This window comes from Sander vitreus, chromosome 6 (genome assembly GCF_031162955.1).
Source record: "Sander vitreus isolate 19-12246 chromosome 6, sanVit1, whole genome shotgun sequence".
NCBI classification, from domain to species: Eukaryota; Metazoa; Chordata; class Actinopteri; order Perciformes; family Percidae; genus Sander; species Sander vitreus.
Genome location: NC_135860.1, coordinates 13,918,028 through 13,942,007, shown reverse-complemented (window position 1 = coordinate 13,942,007; position 23,980 = coordinate 13,918,028). Strand labels below are relative to the sequence as shown.

Below are 23,980 nucleotides of genomic sequence, written 5' to 3'. Positions count from 1 at the left end.
CAACAAACAGTAACAGTAACATTAATGTGTTACATTACTCAGTTACAGCCAAATGTGATTATATTATGGCATTACTTAGGAGTTACCCCCAACACTGGTTATCATATGTGTTTAAAAGCATGCAAGCACACTTTTTACTTATTACTTATTGTATATCAAGAAAACAATTCTTGTCAATTGTGGAATTAAATTAAATAAATATTTGTTCTCTTAAAGAGTGATCTATATTTTGGAACAAAATGTATGCAGGGTTGAGGAGTGAAAAGTTGCGTGTAATGAAATTATGTTATTAAATTACAAAATTAATGTAATTGTATTTAGTTGTATTACTGAGGTAAAATGTGTAATTCAATTAGTTACTAATCAAATTAAAAGGAAATTGCTTTGCATTGATAAAGTAATTAAAATAAAGTAATCCAAACCACATTTATAATGGGTAACTTATAACAGTAAGCAATTACATTTCCAAAGTAACCTTCCTAACACTGAATGTATGTGGGATTCAACACATTCTTTCTGTTGTGTGACTGTGTGGAATTTCTTTAAATCGCCATGAATTTAATTCAACTTCCTGTCATTCAAATTCAAATTCAACTTCCTGTGGGGCGGAGTCAATTCAATTCAAATTCCAATTCATGAATTGAATGGAGGCCAATTCTGAAATTCAGAATTTTGCACAGGCCTGGAGTGTACAGCCTGAGCATCAGGATGAATCACTAGTCCACATTTTCTGAAGTTCAGGTTTTCTGAGTTGCAGTGAGTCCTGTAATGCACATGTCTCCAGATCCAATCCTCTCTTCATGAGTGCTGTTTGGCATGTCCCTCAGATGATCCCCTCTGCCAGGTTTTTTGCTGTGCTTGGCCCTCTAACATTGCTTACCTCCCTAATAGTTGAAGCCGTCACCCTCTCCTTCCTTAGTGAATGCAAGTCAGGTGCTGCACTTCTGCATCTTGTTGCTTCTTCAATCTAGTGCAACTGTGACAAAGTCACAGACAGTGATGTCAGATGCAACTGTTCTTGGTTTGTTGGCACATATGTCCTCTCTGTTGGCTTTAACTGGTAGCCCTCTAGTAGCACTTTTGGGAATGTGGAGGCATCCTCATGGGTGATGACACCATCTGATGTAGGAGGTGGATGCTGATACGAGAGGGCGCCAGCCTGTACTTTCCCAAAGATGGACTCCACAAGTGGTTTATCAGGTGAGATATCCCTGGTGCAGATAAGTGGAGCAGAGTCTGGTTTAAAGCCAGCATATAGGCAGCTTTAGTGTCAAGAGATGATGGGTCTGGAAGCTCACCATTGTAGCCGTTGTGTAGCACTGATCTGGAATAACACAATATCAGAGAATCAATAACCATTCTTGTAACGCAGTGTGTGCCTTACACTGAAGTGTTAGTGCTTTTCTATTTTCTACTAATATTTTTTATGGAATATCCATGTTTTGTTCTCAAAAACGTTCATGTAATTTGTACCGTTGACTCAAATTTAATACAAAAATGTATCACAGTGGACACACCTCTTCATATGGGATTTTAGTGTTTCTCCTATTTTTTATAGATATATGTTTATGAAAAGTTCATATTTTTTCAATACCTTCCATGTAATGGGAACCAGTGACTTAAATGTAATACAAAAATGTATCCTCTATGTGCCTATGACCCAGCACTAGTAGCATTTCACCTTCCATTAGTGGCAGCAGTAGCCTACCATTCAGCAGCACTCCAGTCCAGTCGGTGAGCGAGGACGAAATTCTGCACCATCTTTGATTTAACGTTGGTTCTTTCAACTTTTAATACAAATGATCTCCTTTCCATCATACTAAGTCATGTTTTTGTTACTTTAAACCCACCTGCTGTCGATTTTTTTCCCAACTGATAATGCACCAATAAGATTATCCTCCGTTCAGTGAGCTCACATTTACAACATTTTTCCTGCAAGGAATTAAATAAAAACCAAAATGACTGAAATGTTCGGTTTCCGGTAGTAGCCATCTGCAAGTCAACGGTTGGCTAGCTGACTGTACGCTACTTTCCCAGCAGCGAGGTGAGCGAGAGGTGGACAAAGTGGTACAATTATGATATTTTTCTTAAGACTTGGCTGACCAAACGAGGACTATAACATATGGGAATATTCCCCAGGTGGTCATAAAGAAGATCTCGGCATTGATCCTGTAACCGTGTTCCTGCTAGATGTGTAAATAACGTTCTAACTAGACAGTTTCTGGCTAACGACTTTATAAGCTAAGCTAGATACATCTTCTTCAACTACGTGAGTTTGTCTCTTCTGACCGCTAGTGACCAAGAATCACTACACCAGAAAATAGCTGGGATTACTAACATGAAAGCCTTTAAACTGGGTCGGATTTAAAATTAATGGGTTTCCTGTCTTTAAAAACAAAGTTCCAGTTTGTTTGACTTATTTTAGATGTCTGTCACATATTGAGACACTGGAGGGAAACAGAGAATCTCCATTTCAGAATCGATTCACATAAAAACAATTCATTTCGGAGGCCTCTGAGACATGCATGCTGTGTTATTCCTCTTAATTGATCCACACATTCATTTGCAAAATTTTGTATTCCAGTTCATTTGATGCTAATTTGACTTTTGGTAAGTGGATACAGTGTACTTAATTTGCACAGGTCCATATCTGCCACAGAGATATTTTACAAACTTCATCATTATCATTTGCTCAAGTCAAAAATTGCATTTATTTGGAAGTTGAGGTCCTAAGTCCTTTCCCAATTTCGTACTGTCTGTTGATTGGGAAATCCACTCACTCAATACAGGGGAATATCATTCAGGCTGGATCTGTATTGAAGTCATAGTCATCAAGTTTAAAAGTGCCAGGACAAAGCTTCTCCCCTTTCCAACAGTGGTGATACAGCAAAACATTTGTAGATGTATTTGCTAAAAATTCACCTTAAAACAAAATTCAGAAAAGGAAGCTGCTGAAATCTGATACTGTTTACAGTAACATGCTGTTTCAATGTTAAAAGGGTATAGCCTAGCAATTCCTGTGAAAATGCATATTGTTATCGACAACTTATATAGTAGTCTGCATTGGTGTTTTTCTATACTTCTGTCATTTTTGCATTGTTTCTATATGTGTCTTATATGTATGTTATGTCATTTGAGCCTGCCCTGTCAAAGACATCTGTCACTTGTGACAAGTTTTTCTTATCTCGTCTTACTAGTTTGTATTGTTATTTAGTGGTATTTCATGTATTTGATGCTGTTTATGTAGCCCATCATCTGAAGGTAAGGTTTACTGTAACTCTATCAGATTTGGAGGATTTGGGGTTTTTGCTTCAAAGGGGTTCAGTGGTTCAACCAGAGACGTTTTCGATGTTGTGACGTAATTGCAAAAACAGCAGTTACTGGCTGCTCCTAAAACAATTCTCACTTGTCACCACTTGGTGCCGCTCTGTTTCAATTATTTCCAAGCCTGTCTGAGCAGCATGAAGTGCTTGAGTACTGTAACAGCCAGTCGAAATTGGTGGGTTTTGCTTTTTATAGCAAATTGCAAAAGATCCTCCAAGGCCCATTTGTCTACTGATTGTCACGATGGTCAGCTGATTGATATAATGCTGAATTCCTCCTTTCACATTTGTAGTAATGGAGAGTGTCTTTTTCTGTCTCTTGCAAATCAGCCGAGACTTATATGGTGATGGATTTCTGCCTGGACTAGGACAGAGAGTGCATAAACTCATAATACATCTGAAAAGGAGAAGAACTTCATTAGCTTTTGATTTATGAATCCAGTGGGGGTAAAGATAAAGATTATTGGATAATTGACCTCGGTCTCTCCATCATTGCTGTTACAGTTACTGCCTAATTGACATTGGTCTCCATCAGTGTCCTTGTCATTATTGCTTTCCTCTTCTTTGTCTTTATCTTTTTTCCCATATTCTTCTTCTTGGATCTTGGTTGTTTTGGTTCTCATCTCATATATCGCTAAGCGACACATACACTTTTTATGTTTGCAGTGACCCACAATAGCATTTGTTTTGGCAGGTGGCTGTTGCTGTAACTTGACTGGCAACATAGTAATGCTGGCAGCCGTATGTTAACCCAGACGCGCTTGCTCACATGCAACCAAACCTTCCTGTACACAACCACTGATTCCTACACAGAGGAACTGGAGTGAGAGCCAAAATAAACACACATACAGACTGTTTCACACCACTATGCAGGAGCCAATTAACTTCAGGCATAAAATCAAACTTTGCAGGAGTCACACTGCTGTAACATCACAATTTGAATCAATGCAGAGTAGATCACTTTTACAGCTTTTACAAACTGCACAGTAGAGTGAACACTCAATACAGGTGGACGCCATACTTTATTCTCTGTGTCCACTAAGAAATTTGACATTGATTATAGATTGAAGAGTCACCTTAATGTTTTAGATTTTCTACACAGACCTTTTAGACTAGGTCTCTGATGCTGATGATTACTCCTGATTGTGCATATTATATTAAGATGTGCAGTCATGTATTTTCTGGTCTAAAATAAAGAAATGCAGCACCAAAAAACAGTCTAAACTTCATGTGTGGTTTATCAGAGACTGCAGCAGAGATTGGACATTGAACTGACGTTTAATGCTCAGTGTCCCAAGTTCCCCTTTTAAAGCAAATGCACATTTTAGGCTGAGGAGCAAAAGGAATGTCTGAGCATAGTACTACATTAGCTGACATGTCCATGGGATAGTTTGCTTGTTGGAGGATCAGTAAATCAGTGTCAGACATAGAGTTTGGCTGGGTAGATGAATAGATGGAGGGCAGTAGAAGACCATAGCACATGTGTATTATATCATCAGTGAAGTGCAGTACAGTACTGTAGCTGCGATTTGTGGAATTAGTTATACAGTAGAGACAGTGTAGTTTTAGCAGACAAGCCTGTTTTCTATCTCTCAGCAGGTGCGTCTGCAACGTCATTCCTGCTTGGTTTGGCAGCAGCCGCACCGAACATGTTGATGATGAACTGAATAATGAACTGATGAATAATGATGTTCTGTCAGTGTGCAATGCTTCTTCCCACGAAGAGTGCACGGCTTTGCTATTTCAGAAAACGTTGCTCTCTCACACATACAGCAACTTGTGGGTCGCAGATTTGGATTATTTTCATGCACACACATGTTCCAGTGTGTTTGTGTGAGATTGCATGCATGTGCAGCAGCCAGTAGTTTTTTATTTTTTTATTGTAATACAAGGTGTGCTTCCTCCCACCCCTGTTTCCCAAATCACAGTCCTCTGCAACCAATCAAACGACACCACAGCACACCTCGGCCAGCCACACTGTGTCTGTCCAACTATGACATGCTGGTCTCCGGTATGTGTTAGCCTGGCTGCTGTCTGGAGCTAGTCAAAAGAAGAAAGAGAGTGAACGAGTGAGGAAGGGAGAGAAGAAAAAAAAAGGGGGGAAAAAGAGAGTGTGATAAGCTGAACCTCATGTATGCAGAGATGCAGGCTCTTTAAAAGTACCACTGATCTACCTCCAGCTATTATTTTTCCTTTGAAGAGTTCGTAATGTAATACCTCATTAAACCTTCTCTTAGATTCCCTGGAGGCTCTCAGGGATAACTTGAAGTTTAACGTATTGAATACACTCGTCTCCAGGTTTTTCTGTGTAACGAATTGGTTGATCCGGAACAAAAGCACAGTAGCTGTGGAGGATACTCGTTTGCCTTAACAAAACAAGTTGTGGGTGAAATGGGCATATGCTTGCATGTTTGTTCCTTTGTGCGTTGGTGTGTGAGAGTGTTTTGACATTGAGTGATCACTATAAAAAAAGGAATTAGTCATTGTGCTCTGACAGTTGATTATCCTGTAAAGCCTGATGATCCTCCTGGGCGCCTCTCTTCACTCTCATCTAATTCTTATGTTGCTGGCTACATGTGTGCATGCTACACTAATGGTGTTTTTCCATAACATGGTACCTGCTTGACTCGCCTCGACTCTACTCGCCTTTTTTGGTTTTCCATTACAAAAAAAAGTCCCTGGTTCTGGCTAACGGGTACTTTTTTTAGTATCACCTCCGTCGAGGTTCCAAGCGAGCTGAGGCGATACCAAAAGGTGATGTGAAAACCTGCAGACTACTGATTGGTCAGAGAGAATCGTCACTAATCACTGCGTCATCATTGCTGGCGACAGACAGGGGTGTCCTGAAAAAAAAAAAAACATTTTTAAATAGTTTAGCCAGCGGTGTTTTTTTTGTTGCCTCCAGCTTCTTTTGAAACTAAATCTTTCTTCTTGCTGTGGCAACAGCCACATGCCGAGAGTCAAAAACAACACACATTCGACGTTCTGTGTGTGTGTGTCGTGTTAGGTCACGGCAGTTTCCTACGGCGTCGCTATAACTACCAGCCACGCTTGCCTCAGGTATGAGGCGGTACTACATCTGCAATGGAAACTGGAGGACAGGGGCACCAATGAACAACGTATGTGGACACATCTGCCCACATCTGTTAACAGATATTATATTATATTTTAGACAACAATACAGGATACTTCCAAGTTTTGGGCGAAAATTTGGGGAAGTTCCTCTTTCAGTATGACAATGTCTCCGTGCCCAAAGCGAGGTCCACGCAGAAATGGTTTTCTGAGTTTGGTATGGAAGAGGTTGTTGTCCCTGTTGCACAAAGCCTGAAACCAGAAGAATGGAGGCTGTTACAGCAGCATGTTTTTGGAATTAGATGCTCAACAATCACATATGTGTGTACTTTTTTGTGATTTTACATTTGCATTAGCATTTTAAGATAAACATTTACAAGCACACATATGAAAAATACCTGGTTATATGATAACCAGCAGTATTAATGTCAGTACTTGTCACGTATGGGTGTTGGCTACTGTTGCAGCAATAAAGGTAAGGTACTCTGCCGGTGAATATTGCGTGGCTATTAGTGCTGATCTTTGTTAATTGGACTGTTTTTGGCAGGGTAGGGTGCTTTGAGAATTACACTGTTTATTTGTGTCTTATTTATGCGGATTTAGCTGCCACAAAAAAACGTGCAATCCTTTTGTGAATTCGCCTGTCAGTGTTCACTTTGTGAGGTACACCTACACAATCTAATACAATCCAGTACAACTGTTCTGCCATAAAGTCTACTTATATGATGCCTTTAATGTTCAAGTTCAAGTTTGACACTGTCATAGAGGCGTTATTTGAACTATGTTTTAGCATTGAGGTCATACTTAGTTGTGGTGTTGTAATAAATCATATTCAGAGGTGTTTCTAATATTTTTACCCCTCATGTAAGAAAATAGGAGGATACAAATTGTATACACCTCAGTGTAATGTAGTCCAGTACAAAACCATCTTTCATTTTGACCTCAGTAATGAACATATTATTGAATTTACACATTTTTGACAATGTCAACAAAAAATAAAAGTTGTAAAGACAGAATGTATGGCACAACAGTTGGATTGCAACAGATTGTACCCAACTGGGTTTGAATGTGCACTCCATCTGCTTTCTATGCTTTGCAGTGTTTGAGCTATACTTTTTGCCAAGTATAGTATTTGTAGCTAATAAAAAACAATGCAATGTCTAATTCCTTGTATAAGAGAATTCTTTTCCCTCTTTAACTTCTTCAAATAGTATCTACCATCTTTTCATCATCTCTCTCTGTTTCTGCAGAGGTCAGCCACGTCAGAGTCTGTAATCAGATTTATTATTAAATTATTTATCTCTACAAAGACTTCATTCAGCTGTCCTCTGGTATACTGTGAGACCATTGTCCTACACTTAGCGGAGGAGCAGGACGATTATTCTCATCGGGGTTATTCCCCACTAAGCTGACAGTAAATCTGCAGATGTCTGGACATAGTACATAGATAAAGCTTTGGCCCATTTGTGTGTAAGTGAATTAATCATCTTTTATAAAATCATACTAGGAAGTTAAAAGAAGCTTTCACCATTACCTCACCTCTCCTTTTAGTCTCTGACTCAACGTCTCCACTTCTCTCCATTCCATTCCACTCCTCTTTGATTTTATTTTCCCTAATGGAAGGATTCTCTGCCCAGACATTAAAGAGAAGAGTTTTTTAAAGGTTGTTGGTTTAAGTGTCCTGTGTGGCTCAGTGGGCCAAGGTGCCAACCATATAGTCTTGATTTCCAGACGTCTTCACATGACCTTTACTGAATACCTTCCCCACTCTCTCATGCCTCTTCTATGGCTTATTAACTCTGCATCTTGACAGAGAAAGAAGGAAATGTTAAGATATTTGAAAAACGTGTGTGTGTGTGTGTGTGTGTGTGTGTGTGTGTGTGTGTGTGTGTGTGTGTGTGTGTGTGTGTGTGTGTGTGTGTGTGTCTCTTTGGTGTTTTTTGCCCCCAACGTCTCCTCCCAGGCAGCGCAGCAATGGTTATGTTTAGGGTTAGGGTTAGCTGCCTGGAAGGCGACGTTGGAGGCAAAAAACACCATCTTGTGTGTGTGCGTGCTCTCATGTGTACTATTCTTGACCAATGTTTTACAAGAGGCCTCAAAGGTTCCTGGGTGGTCTAATTGCGTTTGCCACAGGAGATTAGTGCTCTTTACCATGGTGCGTGTGGCTGTTAGATGTGTGTATCAGTTTGTACATGCTTGCAGGTGTGTGTGGCTGTAAGAGACAGTACAGTATGTGAGGGTGTTTAATGACACTCACATGTCATCAGACTGTCACATGCATGCTCTTTCTATGAATTTGTGTGCGTGTGTGCAGACTATCACAAAGATATGTGCCTCTTTTTTACTCTCTCTCTCTTAACCCTCTTTTTTACCCCATCATGCTCTCCCACTCAGCCCCCTGCGGGGAATTTTTCTACGAGCCTTCCCTCTTCTTTACTATCTAACCCAGAATACACTTGACCCATGTGACAATAATTGCGTCAACCAGATCACAAATCACCCATCTTACCTTTTGTGACATACTCTCAAGTATGAGGACAAGTGCACACACTCCACTCCTCCCTGAACATAAGTCATTTATCAAACTGCAAACTTAGCCGTGGCCCCAGGGCACTTAAACGAACCTGCTCTCACACAATAGCACCAAAGTTTGGTTTCTATTCAGATAGCTACAATGGTTACATTTGAATGTGTTAAAAGGGTATTCACCACTTATTATTATATTCACCCATTTCCACTTAATTCTGATGGATGAAGTGCATTAGTTATGTGTAGGCGTATTGATTCATCCCACAGGTATTTTTTATTTTGTTGGTATGCATGCATGTTTTTGCCCTTTCAACAGTGTGTCACTGTTAATTTCCTGACTTACAGGGAGTGTAGGAGTTAGGTATGTGTTGCCAAATGTTGCCAAACTGTCTTCTGTTCCTTGTTACTTTTCTGCAAAGCCAACAACCTGCAGTGATATGGATGCGGTCAGGATGTCAGCGGCAGAGATGATGTGTTCAGTTTGTTCTTGTTTTTTCAGACCCTCTTGTGGGGCTTCGTCTTTGTCTGTCCACCTTTTGGGTGAGTCACAACAGTGTTTTAGTGTGTGTGTGTGTGTGTGTGTGTGTGTGTTTACAGGGTTCCGGAGCAGGCCGGGCGTTTTGAAGGAGGCCAGACAGCTGCCTTTTACTGCCCCAGGGGGTAATAAACAGTGAGGGAGGGGTAGTTATTTACCCCTTTTATTAGGGCAGGAGGCAGAGGAGGGGACTTTATTGGGGTCACACTGTAACTACACACAGCTGCAGGGCAAGAAGAGAAGTAAAGAGATGGTTTGTAAAACGTTTTAGCATCACTAAATTCCTTTCTCAGGAATCTAGTTTTTTACTTATATGACTGTATGTACACATGTGTGTACGTGTCTGTGTGTTTATGTGTCATCCATCTTTCTCCCCAGCCCCTTTTTCATTTCCAGGTCCCTTAACAGCCCACTCCTTGTTAAGCACATCTGCTGTCAATCAGCTGTAACCTGTAATCCAATTGGCATTTCCTGCCATTATAGACACACCCACTGACCATTGAGATTGGTCACTGTTATTTGTCTTATCAACTTCCTTGGTTACCATTACCACATATGGTCCATAAATAAGGATGTTTAAAGGAATTGGTTGGCATTCTGGGAAACGCTTCTTCGCTTTCTGATTAATACCACTCTCACACATTATGGTGGTATCAATCTTTTCATCTAAGTCTCGGAGAGAAAGCGAATAGTGTATTTCCCAAAATGTTGAACCATTCCTTTAAGTCAAGCAGCCTTTAAAGACTTTCCAGAGAAATATGAACCTAAAAAATTGGCAAGTGAATTGGAAATAAAACAGAGCAGAGTCCAATAGTGGCATTCCAGAAGCTGGCTCTCTGTATGTCGCTTCACATGCCACGGAGAATTGCAGGATGAGCAGATCCACATAAATGTGTGATAAAAAGTGAGCAGACAGAGAAAAAAAGTGAAATGGAAAAATGTTCCGCCTTAGCATAGCGAGGGAGGAATAACGAGGGCATGTGGCAGAGAGATGATTGACAGAGAGAGACTGACAGGAGGGATGGGGAGACAAAAAAACTGAGAGGGAGCGAGAGAGACTGAGCAGGAGGGGACAGACAAGTTATTCTAGTTGCAGACAGCTGACAGAAAGCCTAAAATAAGACGGAGCCGTCTAATGTGCACATATTCTGCAGCTAGACTCACAAACCATAAAACATGTGCACTGTTAAACACTTTTATTCCCGCAATGGTTTTCAGTACAAAAGAGCCAAGAGTCTACGTCAGCCTGAGTTTGTATCGTGCTTTATTGGTTTCCCATAGAAAGTGTTGTTTCCTACGATCACATTTCATATAAAAGAGACGCAAAGTAAAAACTTTAGCAGTACTGTATCAGACTCCTAGTGTAGTAATAAATATAAAACGTCGTCATAAGATAGAAAAGGTTAAAATTGTTGGGCAGGGCTAAAGGAACAGTGAGGAGGGGCACATCAAAACTGACCTGAAACTGGAAGAGCTCAAAGATTGGTTTACACATCTACAGATATAGTCTAACACCTATTCTGCTGTCACACAAACTCTCTCTATTTCACAAACACACACACACACACACACACACACACACACACACACACACACACACACACACACACACACACACACACACACACACACAAAGCCAAATAAATGAGCTGTCAATCACCAAATCCAACATACATATTCATGTTTAAAACCCAGCTGGTCACGTTACGATGGAGCTAGAGAGACAGGGGGGATAACTCAGGAGCTAAGACCATTGTGTAGATATGTAACATACTAGATACAGTTACCACATGTATTACATAATGAAGAGATACTAGAATAAAACTATAGACAGGCTGCCATAACAAAGGGGGAGTAGAGATGCAAGTGGTGATGCAGGACACAGGGAGCTGGAAGGACGAAAAGTGAGAAGTGCTCTTGTTCATTGTCGCTCGTAGACTCTGGTGCATATCACATCATCTGCTCCCATGGTCTGAAAAGAGAGGACAATGTAGATGGTAATCTACAAATCAATGTGAATTCACATTAAAATAAAAAATAAAAATTGTAGAACAACGCCATTAATGTTGATTCTCTGTAAACCGCCAAATGGAGCTATTTTTAATGTCTCCAGCATTTAAAACCAAAATAATCTCACTGTGCCAGACTGTTTGGAACAAACATTATTTACGGAAAGTTGTTTATGCAAAAATGCAACTCCGCGTACAACACTCACACAGTTTCTGCTGGCTTCTAAAAAGCTGTTATGTTTGGTGCTTTAAAGAGCACGCTATGAGTCTTAAACTTGAACTTGCCAACCCTCAAGCAACCATCACCCAGAAAATACCATACTTATTCTGTATACACTTTCTGAAAAAAACAATTTACTTGAGAGAGGACTGTAGAGGATGCGTGTGCCATCTCCGGTTGGACTGGTTTACTGGTATTGAGTCAAATAATTATTTTAAATACTTTTACGTTTTAGTCAACCTGCCAGCCAGTTGGGTGGGGTTTCTTAATAAATACAGTTCTGTTGGTGGACAGGCCCCTTATTATTCACAGAAGAGAAATCATATTTGACCCAGACCTGTTTTAGTGTTTCTTTATCATCCTTCAGTAAACACATCAGTAACATGACATCAAGCTGATGCCTGAATGTGCATTGTAATCTTGACAGAAGCTCTTTCATCTTCTGCCAGGAGAATAATTAGATTGACGTTATAGTACTCTGAGCCCAGTTATGTAATTATGTATGTTCAGATTATAGCCTGGAAATGACTGTGTCATTTTGTTGTACAAATAGGGTACTAATAAAATAAATACCAGAAGCTACCAATGCAAGGATTTTGGTAAAAGGGAGGAACTATAAAGCATGGTGGCCTTAAAAAGGCATACAATGCAACAACAAAACTTTCTGTCAAAGTCAAGTTGATGTGTAACTAGTCTGATTCAAACCCAAAACATGTCCACAACACTAAAGGTAGATACGGTTAAGAATTGTATTGAAAACTCAAGTGTACAACATAATTACACTGTAACTGGTGCTCTATAATCTACAGTAAAGTGTTAACCTTGTTGGTTCTCAATCTAAACTCTGATTAGTGAATAGTTTGTGTGCTTTACCAGGATCAGTTTGCCGTCATTGGTAATCTCTCGGGTCCAGGACGTCTTAGGCCCTTCTCCTTTCTGCAGAGTCTGCTCACAGCTGATCTTACTATCAGATTCCCAACGTGGAAAACTCTGAGGACAGAGAAAGAGAGAAGGGGAAAAACCTTTAGACACATCATGTTAGCTGTTGGATGTACAAATGAATGGATGCACAGATTTATATGACGCTATTCAGAGGGAAGGGGACATAATGAGAGAGTGGCCAATGGAGAAAGAAAACAACAAGGTGGAGCAGGGCCATCACTGAGAGGTGATAACTTGTGATGTGCTCATCGTTACTAGTGCGAAAGCACTGGCTGGTTGCATGTGTTTGCTTTGGAGATGGCCAAACAGAGGCCATGTATGGGAAAACGGGGAAATCAACGGGAGAATTAGGGAGGGACGGAGGGCAAGAAGGGGGAACAGAGGAAAGATGGGGAGCTGAAAGGGGTCGTAAAGAGTGAGGGAGCATAGTGTAGCATAGGCCTTCAGAGACTAAGGGAGGAGTAAAGATATGCTATCAATCCAAATAGGATGAAAAGCCAAATTAAACAGATTGATGTAATCGGGACCGCTCCCTCCCCAAATGCCCATTCTGTGTGTGTGTGTGTGTGTGTGTGTGTGTGTGTGTGTGTGTGTGTGTGTGTGCGTGCGCGTGCGTGCTTGCGTGCGCGTGCTGTGTACCGTGCAGGGACGTCCGTCCACCGTGGCCTCATTGAACTCCTGCCCCACAGTGAAAGTGATGTGTGTGGTGCGGACTGTGGTTGAGGTTTTAATAGACAGCGTTTCTCCATCCTGCGTAATCTCCACCAGTGGCTTGGAGGCTGCCTTTACCGCAATCATACGCAGCATCACATTCACACCTAAAAAAACAAACACACACACATAAGACAAGGAGATAATGACAAAACTAGAAAGAGTATAGGTAAAATGAGATTTGGGGTTCATATAAAGGACACACAGAGACACATGTAAACACTTGCTTTCACAAATTGTTGTGGATACCCATGCAAGCAGTTCAAACCTACAGGAGGACAGATCTTTTTTGTGTCACACCGGGTTGGTTTAAAGGATTTGTGTTGGTGTGTGTTTGAGTGGTGTGGAGTTGCTGTTTGTTCACAGTGCTCTCCTGCATACTCAGGGTAAAAAGAGCAGCCTAGCTTTGCACAGCTCTGTCCAATAATGATGACAGAGGAAACAATGAGGTAATGCCCAGCACATCTGCATTCCCCCAGACTTAATCATCCTTGCACACACATAGACTCAAACACACAGACTAATATGGTTATTTGTACTGTCTGCAATGTAATCTGCATTATTCTGCTTTCTTCAACCACAGAGCGAGAGCTCGTATTTCCATAGTGTGCTGCAGTGAAACTGATGATACAGCATGAAAAGAGAGGGAACCAGGAGCAGACCAGTAAGGTAGGGAGGGAGGGAGTCAGACAGACGAGGGCCAGTGGTCTGTGTGTGTGAAGATCTCTGCCTAAGTGTGAGGGGAAGTGTGTACGTCGTCCAGCGTGTATCTGCCGTCGAGTTGGGTTTCTCACCTCTCACACATTCCCACCTGTCACCAAGCATAAATATATACACACTCTGAAATGCACATTCAGCATGCATGCAGGATGTCCAGGCTGCACACTGTATGCACTTACGGCAGACATAACACTGGGTTTTTTGTGCATTGCCATTGTGTGCAGATTAATATGTTTGCACTGTGTAATACTCAGTGTCTTCTCTTTTTTATCATCTTTTTTCATTTTCATATATTTGGTACTAGTTTCACAGACATGCAGTAAGGGGTGGAAATTAGTACTGTACTTACTGTAAGCACATTTTTTGCTGTGCTCATACTTTAAGGTATTTACATTTTATGCTATGTTATACTAATAATCTACATTTCAAGGGGAAATATTGTACTTTTTACTGCACTACATTCACAGTATGTGACAGTTATTGAAGAACAATGCACATCCAAAACTTCTTACAAAAATATGATGCTTTGGTATAGATTAAACTATGCAACAGCATGTAAATAAGTTACAATTATCATAACAATAACAACTCAGTTATGTAATATATATAATAATCTGAAACCCTGGCCTGAAACAGACTCAATCTGCTGGTACTTGTTGACAAAACATATGTACTTTTATTTTAGAATGGTTTTAAATGCATTACCTTATACTTATGATGGAGTTATTTTACAGTGTGGCATTGCAACTTTTATTTAAGTTAGGTATATAAATATTTCTTCCGCCACTGCATACAGTAATGTGGTGGCAAAGGCTGGTAGTGCAAAAATGTTTGGTTGATTAATTGACATGCCTTATATGTTCAGAAAGCTTAGTTGGAAATATAACAGCTTGAAAACGAAAATGTCTCCTTCCTAAAAGTTTTGATTATTTCAGGTAACAAATCGACCTGCAGACACTAACTAGCAGACTCCTTTCCTCAGTCTGTTGGCTCTGTCTGAAGACAGGAGTCAAGTGCCGGCCTGTTGACCATTTGGGAGACACAGAGGGGGCCGAAGCTTCTCAAGTAACTGCCAGTTCAAAGTTAGAAATTACCTGAACAGACTTTTGCAAACCTGTGACTAAAATGCTTAAATTCACACAGACCTGGCCACATGAGGACACACACAGATAGACAGACCGTCAGGTTCAGAGGTCAAAGAGCAAAGGGCAGAGGAAGCATTTGGGACAAGGGGAGACGAGGGGAGGAGAGGATGGAGGGTGCTGGGTGCTGACAGGCTGCGTCCAGCTGTGCTTTCCCCCCCAATGAAACTAAGAGCTATTCATCTCTGTAAGTCATGCCAATGCAGAGGGAAATAATAGGAACACATGCACATGTGTTTGTGTATTAGCGTGTGAGGGAGAAAGAGTATTGCGTACAACAGTGCCACTTAACCTGCATTCAGAGTTTAACCTGCATTCCTGTTGCAGTTCTTTCTCCAGGAATACTTGTCTTACACCTCTGTCTTTGGCAGTCTTGCACACAAGTATATTAAGAAAGCACACACAAGCATAAACACATATAAACATGCAAAACATGCACAAATGCACACAAACGACCCTGCCCCGTCATTGCGCACAGTGCAACACACACACACACACACACACACACACACACACAGAAAGAGAGAGAGAGAGAGAGAGAGAGAGAGAGAGAGAGAGAGAGAGAGAGAAGATATTTGAGATGGACAGACAGAGTTTGAAACACATTAAACGCTAATTGGTGCTTCAGTCTAACAGCGAAGGTGGAATTTGTGCTCACGCCCAGTGTGCCCGCGCGAGAGAAAAGGCGGCGTTGTTTGGTGCGGCCATTTATCCGTGTGCGTTTACGTGATGATATGAATTAGAGGTGTGCACTGGCAAGTCATCTAATGGGAATTGGCTACTAATGACGGACTGCTCTGATGCAGACACACACACACACACACACACACACACACACACACACACACACACACACACACACACACACACCCTGATGCTTGCCCAGACTCCATATGCACCAGTGACGTGTCAAAACAGTGTGAATCTCAGCAGCAGGTGGTTGTCTTTTTCCCCCGACTGTCACTTCAGATAATGATGTGACTGTCCTGCACTGTATAGTGCCATAAGGTCCTCTTCAACACACACACACACACACACACACACACACACACACACACACACACACACACACACACACACACACACACACACAATCTGAGGCTGCGACACAGGCAGATGTGCCGCCGTTTGTCTCTATTGTGTTAGCAGGGGAGGCCAAAGGGGGAGAAGAGGAAGAGGGGTGAGGCTGGCTGGGGGCCAAGTACTGAGTTCTGGGTTCTGCATAATGACAAAGACCCCCCACCCATGCGTTACAGAGGGTGGTGCACGGGCACATAGGAAGATTTGACCTATAAATGTGCTGAGAAAGCTACAGTTTGAGCTGACACATCTAATCTGTGTCATTACGCACAGAAATAAAAGCTTCAACCACTCGCAAAAAAAAAAAAAAAAATTGTCAAGCTGCCACATTAGGTCACGGTGAGTTTGTTTTTGTTTTAAATCATAATTTCTATCACTTACCCAACTTTTTCAAGAGATCCTCGAAGTTTTCGGAACTCTTCATCTCCCATGTGCCGGCAAAATTAGGGATTTTGCGCTCCATGTTAGGCTGCAGGTAGTTTGCGGATTAATAGGTGAACTGTCAGGTCCAAGTGCTGTGTGTGCGCTGCTGTGCCTGCGCGTCTTGCGTCAAAATGCTCCAACTGTCCCTTCTGGATCTCGTGTGTGGGCGCGCCGGATGATTTGACTCTGCCCGTCCAATTACTTCTGTGCTCTTCCAGGGATGAGCGACCGACTGTTAGAGTTCTGATCTTGCCTACGTAACTGTGCACTGTATAAGTGGCTGCGTTATAAATGAATGGCACGGAAAGCAAAGATAGTTGTCGGGGGTTGACACGCCCCTTTCTTTGCGGACACGCCCCTCATGCCAACAGATAACAGGCAGAGGTCCTCAGCGCCTCAACCTGACCACGCCCCTGAAGGCAACATGTGCACTTCAGAGCAGCCCATGCAGGCAGCATTTGGACTCGGAGACGCCTCTCATCCACGCGCTTAGGTTGAATGACGGCGACTGTAAAAAGGCCCTTAGCCAACGTGGCCGCACCCTGATGGTCCTGTCCTGTCTGTCCAGTCTGCAGACTTGATATAATATTATATAATATGTACAGTTTTATGGTGTGTTTTGCCACTTGTGATGCAGCCAGTAAAGGCACAATTGAATGAATGACTTCAACGCAGTGAACATTATTTGTGCAAAACAGGGAGGATGTCAGCCAGGCCCGTCTGTTGACAGAACATGTCGTCTTGGCAGGGCGGTGCGAAGGAAGAACCAGTCAACTGCCAGACTGGCGTGTGTGTGTGTGTGTGTGTGTGTGTGTGTGTGTGTGTGCGTGCGTGCGTGTGTGTCTGTGAGTGAGAGAGAGTGTGTGTGTGTGTGTGTGTGTGTGTGTGTGTGAGTGTGTGTGTGTGTGTGTGTGTGTGTGTGAGAGAGAGAGAGAGAGAGAGAGAGAGAGAGAGAAAGAGGCCAAGTTCACCCCCAGCCTCCTATGCGCCACGGCGGTGTGTCATAAAAATAAAAGCGGTGGTAATGGGATACAGCTTCTGGCCTCGGCCGGTGGGCTATCCATTTAACGGGGCCTGCGTAAGAGGGAAAACACCCCGAAGCCAGGAGAGAGGTAAAGAGAGAGAGGCAGAAATTAAAATAAGAGATGGTATTGGCGCAGGTCGGCGGTGTGTCCTCAGAGCTTTTCGCCCCCCGCTGCTCGGACGGAAGAAAGGGGAAAGAGGAGGAGACGCCGGGGCATTTGGAACAGCGCGTCAGACGGGGCAGGGTCAGGGGCCCGCGGGGTCGGAGGTAGTCCTATAAAGAGCACACACACACGCACACACACAATGTCTGCGCACACGCACGCGCTGATGATGGATGGCAAAGGGACAAAGCCGACGTTAATTATTGACTCATGATGGATGATCCCATCCGCTACACTGCACGGCGAATTAGCGCGGGGTAAACCGGGCGATTTGCGGATAGGGGGAGCCCCCCCCCCCTCCTCCATAGGCTACCCCGCTAATACACCAGATCAGTTCCAGACTTATAACAGAACACTGACTAACAAAGGTGAATAACAGCCTCAGATTGATATTTGGTAACGCAATACGCGCTTTTACGCACAGACCCGCGTCCATTTCCAGCGCCTTGCATTGGGGCCGGCGGCTGTGTTTGATGTGAACAAAGCTTGCTCACATTGTTTCCTGCGCGCGCACACACACACACACACACACACACACACACACACACACACACACACACACACACACACACACACACACACTCACTCACTCACTCACTCACTCACACAAAACTTATTGGCCACACACACTACTCATTGGCCACACACCATGCCACAATCACATGTCCTTACAAGTTCCTCCTGGTCCAAACAACAGAGGTGAGCCATCAGACAACCATATCAACTGTAATTTCCTCTCCAGTCTCTCATCATCTCTTTTTCTTTCCCATCATTCACTTTATGCAGCTGACTTACAGTTGTTAACCCTTTAAGTGTTTGCTTCAATAATGAAATGAAGTACAGTAAAGTAGAAAATTACCATTTAAAGGCAAGATAGGTCCACATCCAATCTAACACAAGAATATATATACTTTATATATAATATATTTTTGAGCCACCTTGCATTTAATATATATATATATATATATATATATATATATAATATAATATAATCTTACCTATATGCCTGTGCACTGTGTATATGTATGTATATATATATATATACTGTATATTCAAGCAAGCACAGCATCAGGCTGCCTCACTTCTGCTATGGTGGTCTGTCTAACATGGTCTGTTCAGAAAAGGGGGATTGATCATGCCCCCAGTTTGAAAGTGACTGATGCAAACACAAAGGTTACAATAGAAAGCTATCTGGTGTTGGGAAAATTCATCTTCAGCCTCGCCGCAGGCTATTAGCATATTACCATGACACAACAAGAAATGCATCAAAGGCCACTGAATCAAACAGGCAGCTGTGCAGTATAGCAACGACAGCCTCACCCATCTTGTGTGCGTGCTGTCCAGAGGGGGCTTGATAAAGAGCTCTGAAATGTGTGTGATGCTGCATGTCAGCACGTGATGACAAAGCACCGCTCAGCATTCAGATCCACTCAACCGTGTTCTACTCCTCTCAACCTTTCTCTCTCCGCTCATTCCTTCCCTCCATTCCCCCTTTTCCTTTCTGCCTCTCTTTTACCTCATGCAACTTTCTTTTCTCCCCCCCCCTCCTCATTTTCTTCCTCCTCCTCCTGTCAAGCTTTTGTTCTTTTGTGCTGCTCTGACACATTCCTCAAACACGCTGAAGAGAGGGAGAAGGGGAAAACAGAAGGGGAGAGGATGGAAAGGAGAAGAAAGAAAAGGGGGGAAATGTTGGTGAGAAAGTTAGAGACTAGAGTGCAGGTCATTTTTTATCTTATTGTTGTGGAGGAAAGGATAGGGAGAGTGAGTCAGCAAAGAGAGACAGAGGCCGAGAGAGCTAGGAGATCAAAGGCAAACACATAGTGACAGAGATGGAGAGGTTGAGAAACGGTGAGAGAGTAAAGGCAACAGGCTATGTAAAGAGAGTCTCCTCTGTCTTTGGATGTATTAGATTGCTCCTCTGCTGCCAACTTTATTTCACTCCTGCTCATTTTCTTATGTTTCCTTCCAACTATTATCCGCCCGTATACTGTTCACTACTTTTGTTCTGTCATCTTCATCTTTCTGTGTTCTCGCTCATACCAAAAAAACCCTGTTAGTAACTGATATCTCCAACTGCCAACGCACAGATTCACAACAGATTTACAGGCTGTACCAGTTGTAAGCAAAACAAAGAGCATTGTGATTTCTTTACAATAATGGTTGACTCTTATCAGAGTTTACGGAAAAACACACAACAAGAGAAATTCACAGCAACATTAATATAGAATGTTTGGTTTCTCTTTTGGCAATTCTGATACTTCATTATACCTGTTACAATTTGAAAGTGCTGAATTAGCTGATTTATGGATTGACAGAGAATTAATCACAATCTTTTTTGATAATCAATGAATCATTTCAGTTCTTTATCAGGCAAAACATCCAAACATTTGCTGTCTCCAGCTTCTCCTCTATGAGGATTTTCTGCTTTTCTTTCTTGTTGGTTGGAGAAAACAAGCAATTTAAAGACACCTCCTTGGACTCTTGAACATCTTGATTATCTATGATCAATAGATTTATCGACAATAAAAAATACTCATAACTTCCAGTTCTATCTTTTTATGTCCATGTATTTAATGTTTTTCTGTTACCATAACTACAAATTGATTGTTTTCAGAAAACTTGAAATCTGACATCGAGATACAGTTGTATCAACAGCAGTATAGAGTCCATAGTTTGCTATATTCCCCTCTCTGTCTGTCTCTGGTTTTGTGCGGCTTCTGTCATTCAAATCAGACTTGTATCAACACTCTCCCCGGGGTGAACTCTACTATATCTCAACACTCACTTCCTCTTGTGCTGCTTATTGTTTCCTATTTCCTCTCCTCATTCAAATAACACAGATTTGAACCATATCTGTGGAACATCCAGTCTGTGTACAGACTATTTATTGTCCTAAAGAGAGCTTATCTGGGCGTGAAATGGAAAACTACATGCACCATACTATACTTCATGCAATGTTTGCTTTATGTTTAGTATAGTGGTGTCCTATCCCAGTTGTGACTCTTGTCTCATTCATGCAATCGCAATTTTTGAAAAGGAGCACCTTGTCTGCACAAGTTAAGATTTGTGTGTGTGATCAGCCCATAGTAAAGTCACACTTCAGTGGCTTTCTCCACTTCATCATCCAGATGACCTCCAGTAAAAACTGCTCACCTCAGTAACCCTGGTAATCCCAGATGTGAACTTGACCCTGGCCTTCCCAACTGCCAACTCCCGGAAGTCATTATCACTGGCCTTTACCCTTAGAGGAAGCCACTGGGCAAGATGTGCACATGCATGCAGAAAAAAGTGCCACAGATTACAATATCTTTCTTATATGAATTACTTCTGTGCCATTCGAGGGTTAGGACCTCTCTAAGGGGTCGTAGGAAAAAGCTTAAGGGTCGGGAGAAGATTAACTGGACAGGAAAGAAACAAAAACTGTTCAGTGACACAAAGTCAGGTCCTTTTCTTTAATCTTTGCTGCTTTCCTGTGATAAACTGTACAGTTCTGCTTCCTCTGGCCTCCAAAAATGACAGTCTGACATGCAGACATCACTCACGCCTCATAGGCATATACAGCCGGAGACAGAGTATCATTATAAGTGGTCACAAGCTAAAAAGTTTGTGAGCCCAGTGACTTGCACAACAGTTGTGGAAAACAATCAGCCACAGTGTGACACACACACACACACACACACACACACACACACACACACACACACACACACACACACACACACACACACACACACACTTACAGCCAAAAGTGTTTGCAGCACTGTGGGCTGCTGGCATGCTGACCCACCAAAACCATATGGGTTTGATTAGAGCAGAGGAGATGGCAGCGTTTAACTATGTACGTGGAAATGGGAGGCAGAGGGTGAAGGAGGCCAAAGAGCAGAGAAGAAAAAGATAAGAAAAGAGGAACTGAGAAAGAGAATGTTGAAAGTGTGCACAGCATTGACACATGAGGGCAATCACATAGACATAGACAGTTAATAGACACATAGACATGGAAGACGACACATAGCATAGACAGACAGACATAGACATAGACATTGACAGTAAGCATAGACATAGACATTGACAAATAGACATAGAATGTAAGCATGTCGACTTAATCGTGGCACCCCATACAGGAGTCTGTCCTTGTGGGTTGGGATATTGTGCATAATGTGTGTTATCAGAATCTTGAAAAAGAAAGTTCCAAAAGTTTCTTGTTTCATGCCATGAGGAGGCCAGCTTTGTGTGAATGCTGTAAATGCAGCTTGTGTGTGTGTGTGTGTGTGTGTGTGTGTGTGTGTGCATGCTCCTGCATGCATGTGTGTTGAAATCTTCCTCTTCCAAACATTTGTTACTCATTTTACATTATTCTTGGGTAAAATCGTATCTTACACGAATGAAAGTGTCATACACAAATTATTTCTTAAAATCCTGCCCGCACCCAGACTCCTGTATTACTAACCCTAACCCCCCCCAACCCCCACCCACAACTCCTAAAATCTCTCTTCCCTCCCCCTCGAGTCTTTGTGGTTCTAATTATCGCGCTCATTTGTTATGAGTTGGTCTGGACGGCGGGAGAGCAAGACCTGAGAGAGGTCAGATTAGGAAGCACAAGAGCTGAAGACGTGCTGAATTAGTTTTTGCAGTTTTTCCCACTCTGTCGCTGCCACCTACAGTTTAACGAGCCCACAGGCACCTCTGAGGTGCTACGTGACTACAGCAGTGTAAAACAGCATTGTATGGGCTGAATGATACTGAATTGCTTTACGCTCAACAGGAAGTTAGAGGACAACAAAAGGGAAGGATTGAGAAGGAGGAGGTCAAATATGTAAAGTAAAGAAAGGAGGTGAAATAGATAGAGATGTTCATGAGGACGGTCGTGTGAAGTACAGTGCGCGAAAGTGGACGTCAGAAGAAAAACAAGCACTGGTTCCCATACTCTCGCTGCTTCTCACTTTATTTTATGTCCAAGTGTTTTTTTCTAAAAACCATCCAAAAAGTTCAATTAAAGTGCAGCTCTTTTTTATCGTGTTACCCCTCCTTCTTCTTGCATCCTACAGCTCTGCCCCTCCACCCTCACACTGCCTCTCACTCTGCACTCATTCTTTTATTCTCCCGTTGCCTTTCCTCTTTGACCAGAGTTAACGGGTGTTGTTCGCCTTTGCTTTTTCCTCAGCCATGTGTGTGTATGTGTCCGAATGTGTGCATTTGTGCATGTGACTATATGCGACTATATGTGCATGTGTTTGTGTGTGACCCTGTGATGATGTCATGGATTAGGAATGGCCATAGTTGAATATTTCACTGGAGGTCAACCTATGGTCACTGTTACTGTATGTGAGCAGTGTGGGTCGAAATTGTGACATATTTATGTGTTTCATTGTTTTATTAATTGTCCTGAGTATCACTCAGCAGATATATCATACCCTGGGCAGGAACAGAAAAATAACATCAAGTTGAGCTGCGTCCTGTGATTTCTTCATGATCATATGACTTTGCCAAAGGCCTGTAGGAAAATTAAAGGATAGAAACATAAATCGGAGACAAAAAACACTTGTATTTTACTGTTTCGGCAACAGAATCTCGAGGCAGAACATTATAGAACTAGCTAAAGAGAAAAGGAAAGGATGTAAAGAAAACTAAAAAATGAAAAAAGCTCTGTGGCAGAATGGAAAGCTGTAGAAGTTTTACAAGACCATGGCTGCATTTCTTTCCAAAGGGATCATCTGTTAGCACTACTACCAGCTCAGACACATTCGATGCCTGGAGCTTCGCTGGAACCAAAAAACAAGTTAACAAACATGTTGTGCTGCATCTGCACACTACTGCATACTACTACTACTGCAGAACAAAAATAAGAGCTTGTTGGTGACTTACTTTTTACTAAAGTTTCAATGATCAGTGTCTGGAGTTATTTCCACTTGACACTGGGAATGTAATCGGCTCAAAGACGGGCAGGTTCATTGCCTCAGAAAAAAGCTTTTTCAGACAACAGGTTTCAGCATATCTCCTGATGCTCTGTGAGGAAATGTTACAGTGAGTTCTGCAGAGTGACAACCTCCAGTTGTTCCAGGGCTTTTTTAGGGCTGAAGGACTTGGTTT

At 42.1% G+C, this 23,980-nt stretch overlaps 1 protein-coding gene across 1 annotated transcript; it reads right to left on the bottom strand.

The window, feature by feature from the left end:
• Positions 1–10,705: 10,705 nt before the first annotated feature.
• Positions 10,706–17,007, bottom strand: crabp2a (cellular retinoic acid binding protein 2, a). The gene is made up of 4 exons (XM_078252846.1): positions 16,665–17,007; positions 13,270–13,448; positions 12,562–12,678; positions 10,706–11,431 (listed from the first exon to the last, which is right to left on the bottom strand). Exons 1-4 carry the CDS (start codon positions 16,744–16,746, stop codon positions 11,381–11,383), a joined length of 429 nt encoding a protein of 142 aa, XP_078108972.1. The 5' UTR covers positions 16,747–17,007; the 3' UTR covers positions 10,706–11,380.
• Between the last annotated feature and the right edge of the window lie 6,973 nt (positions 17,008–23,980).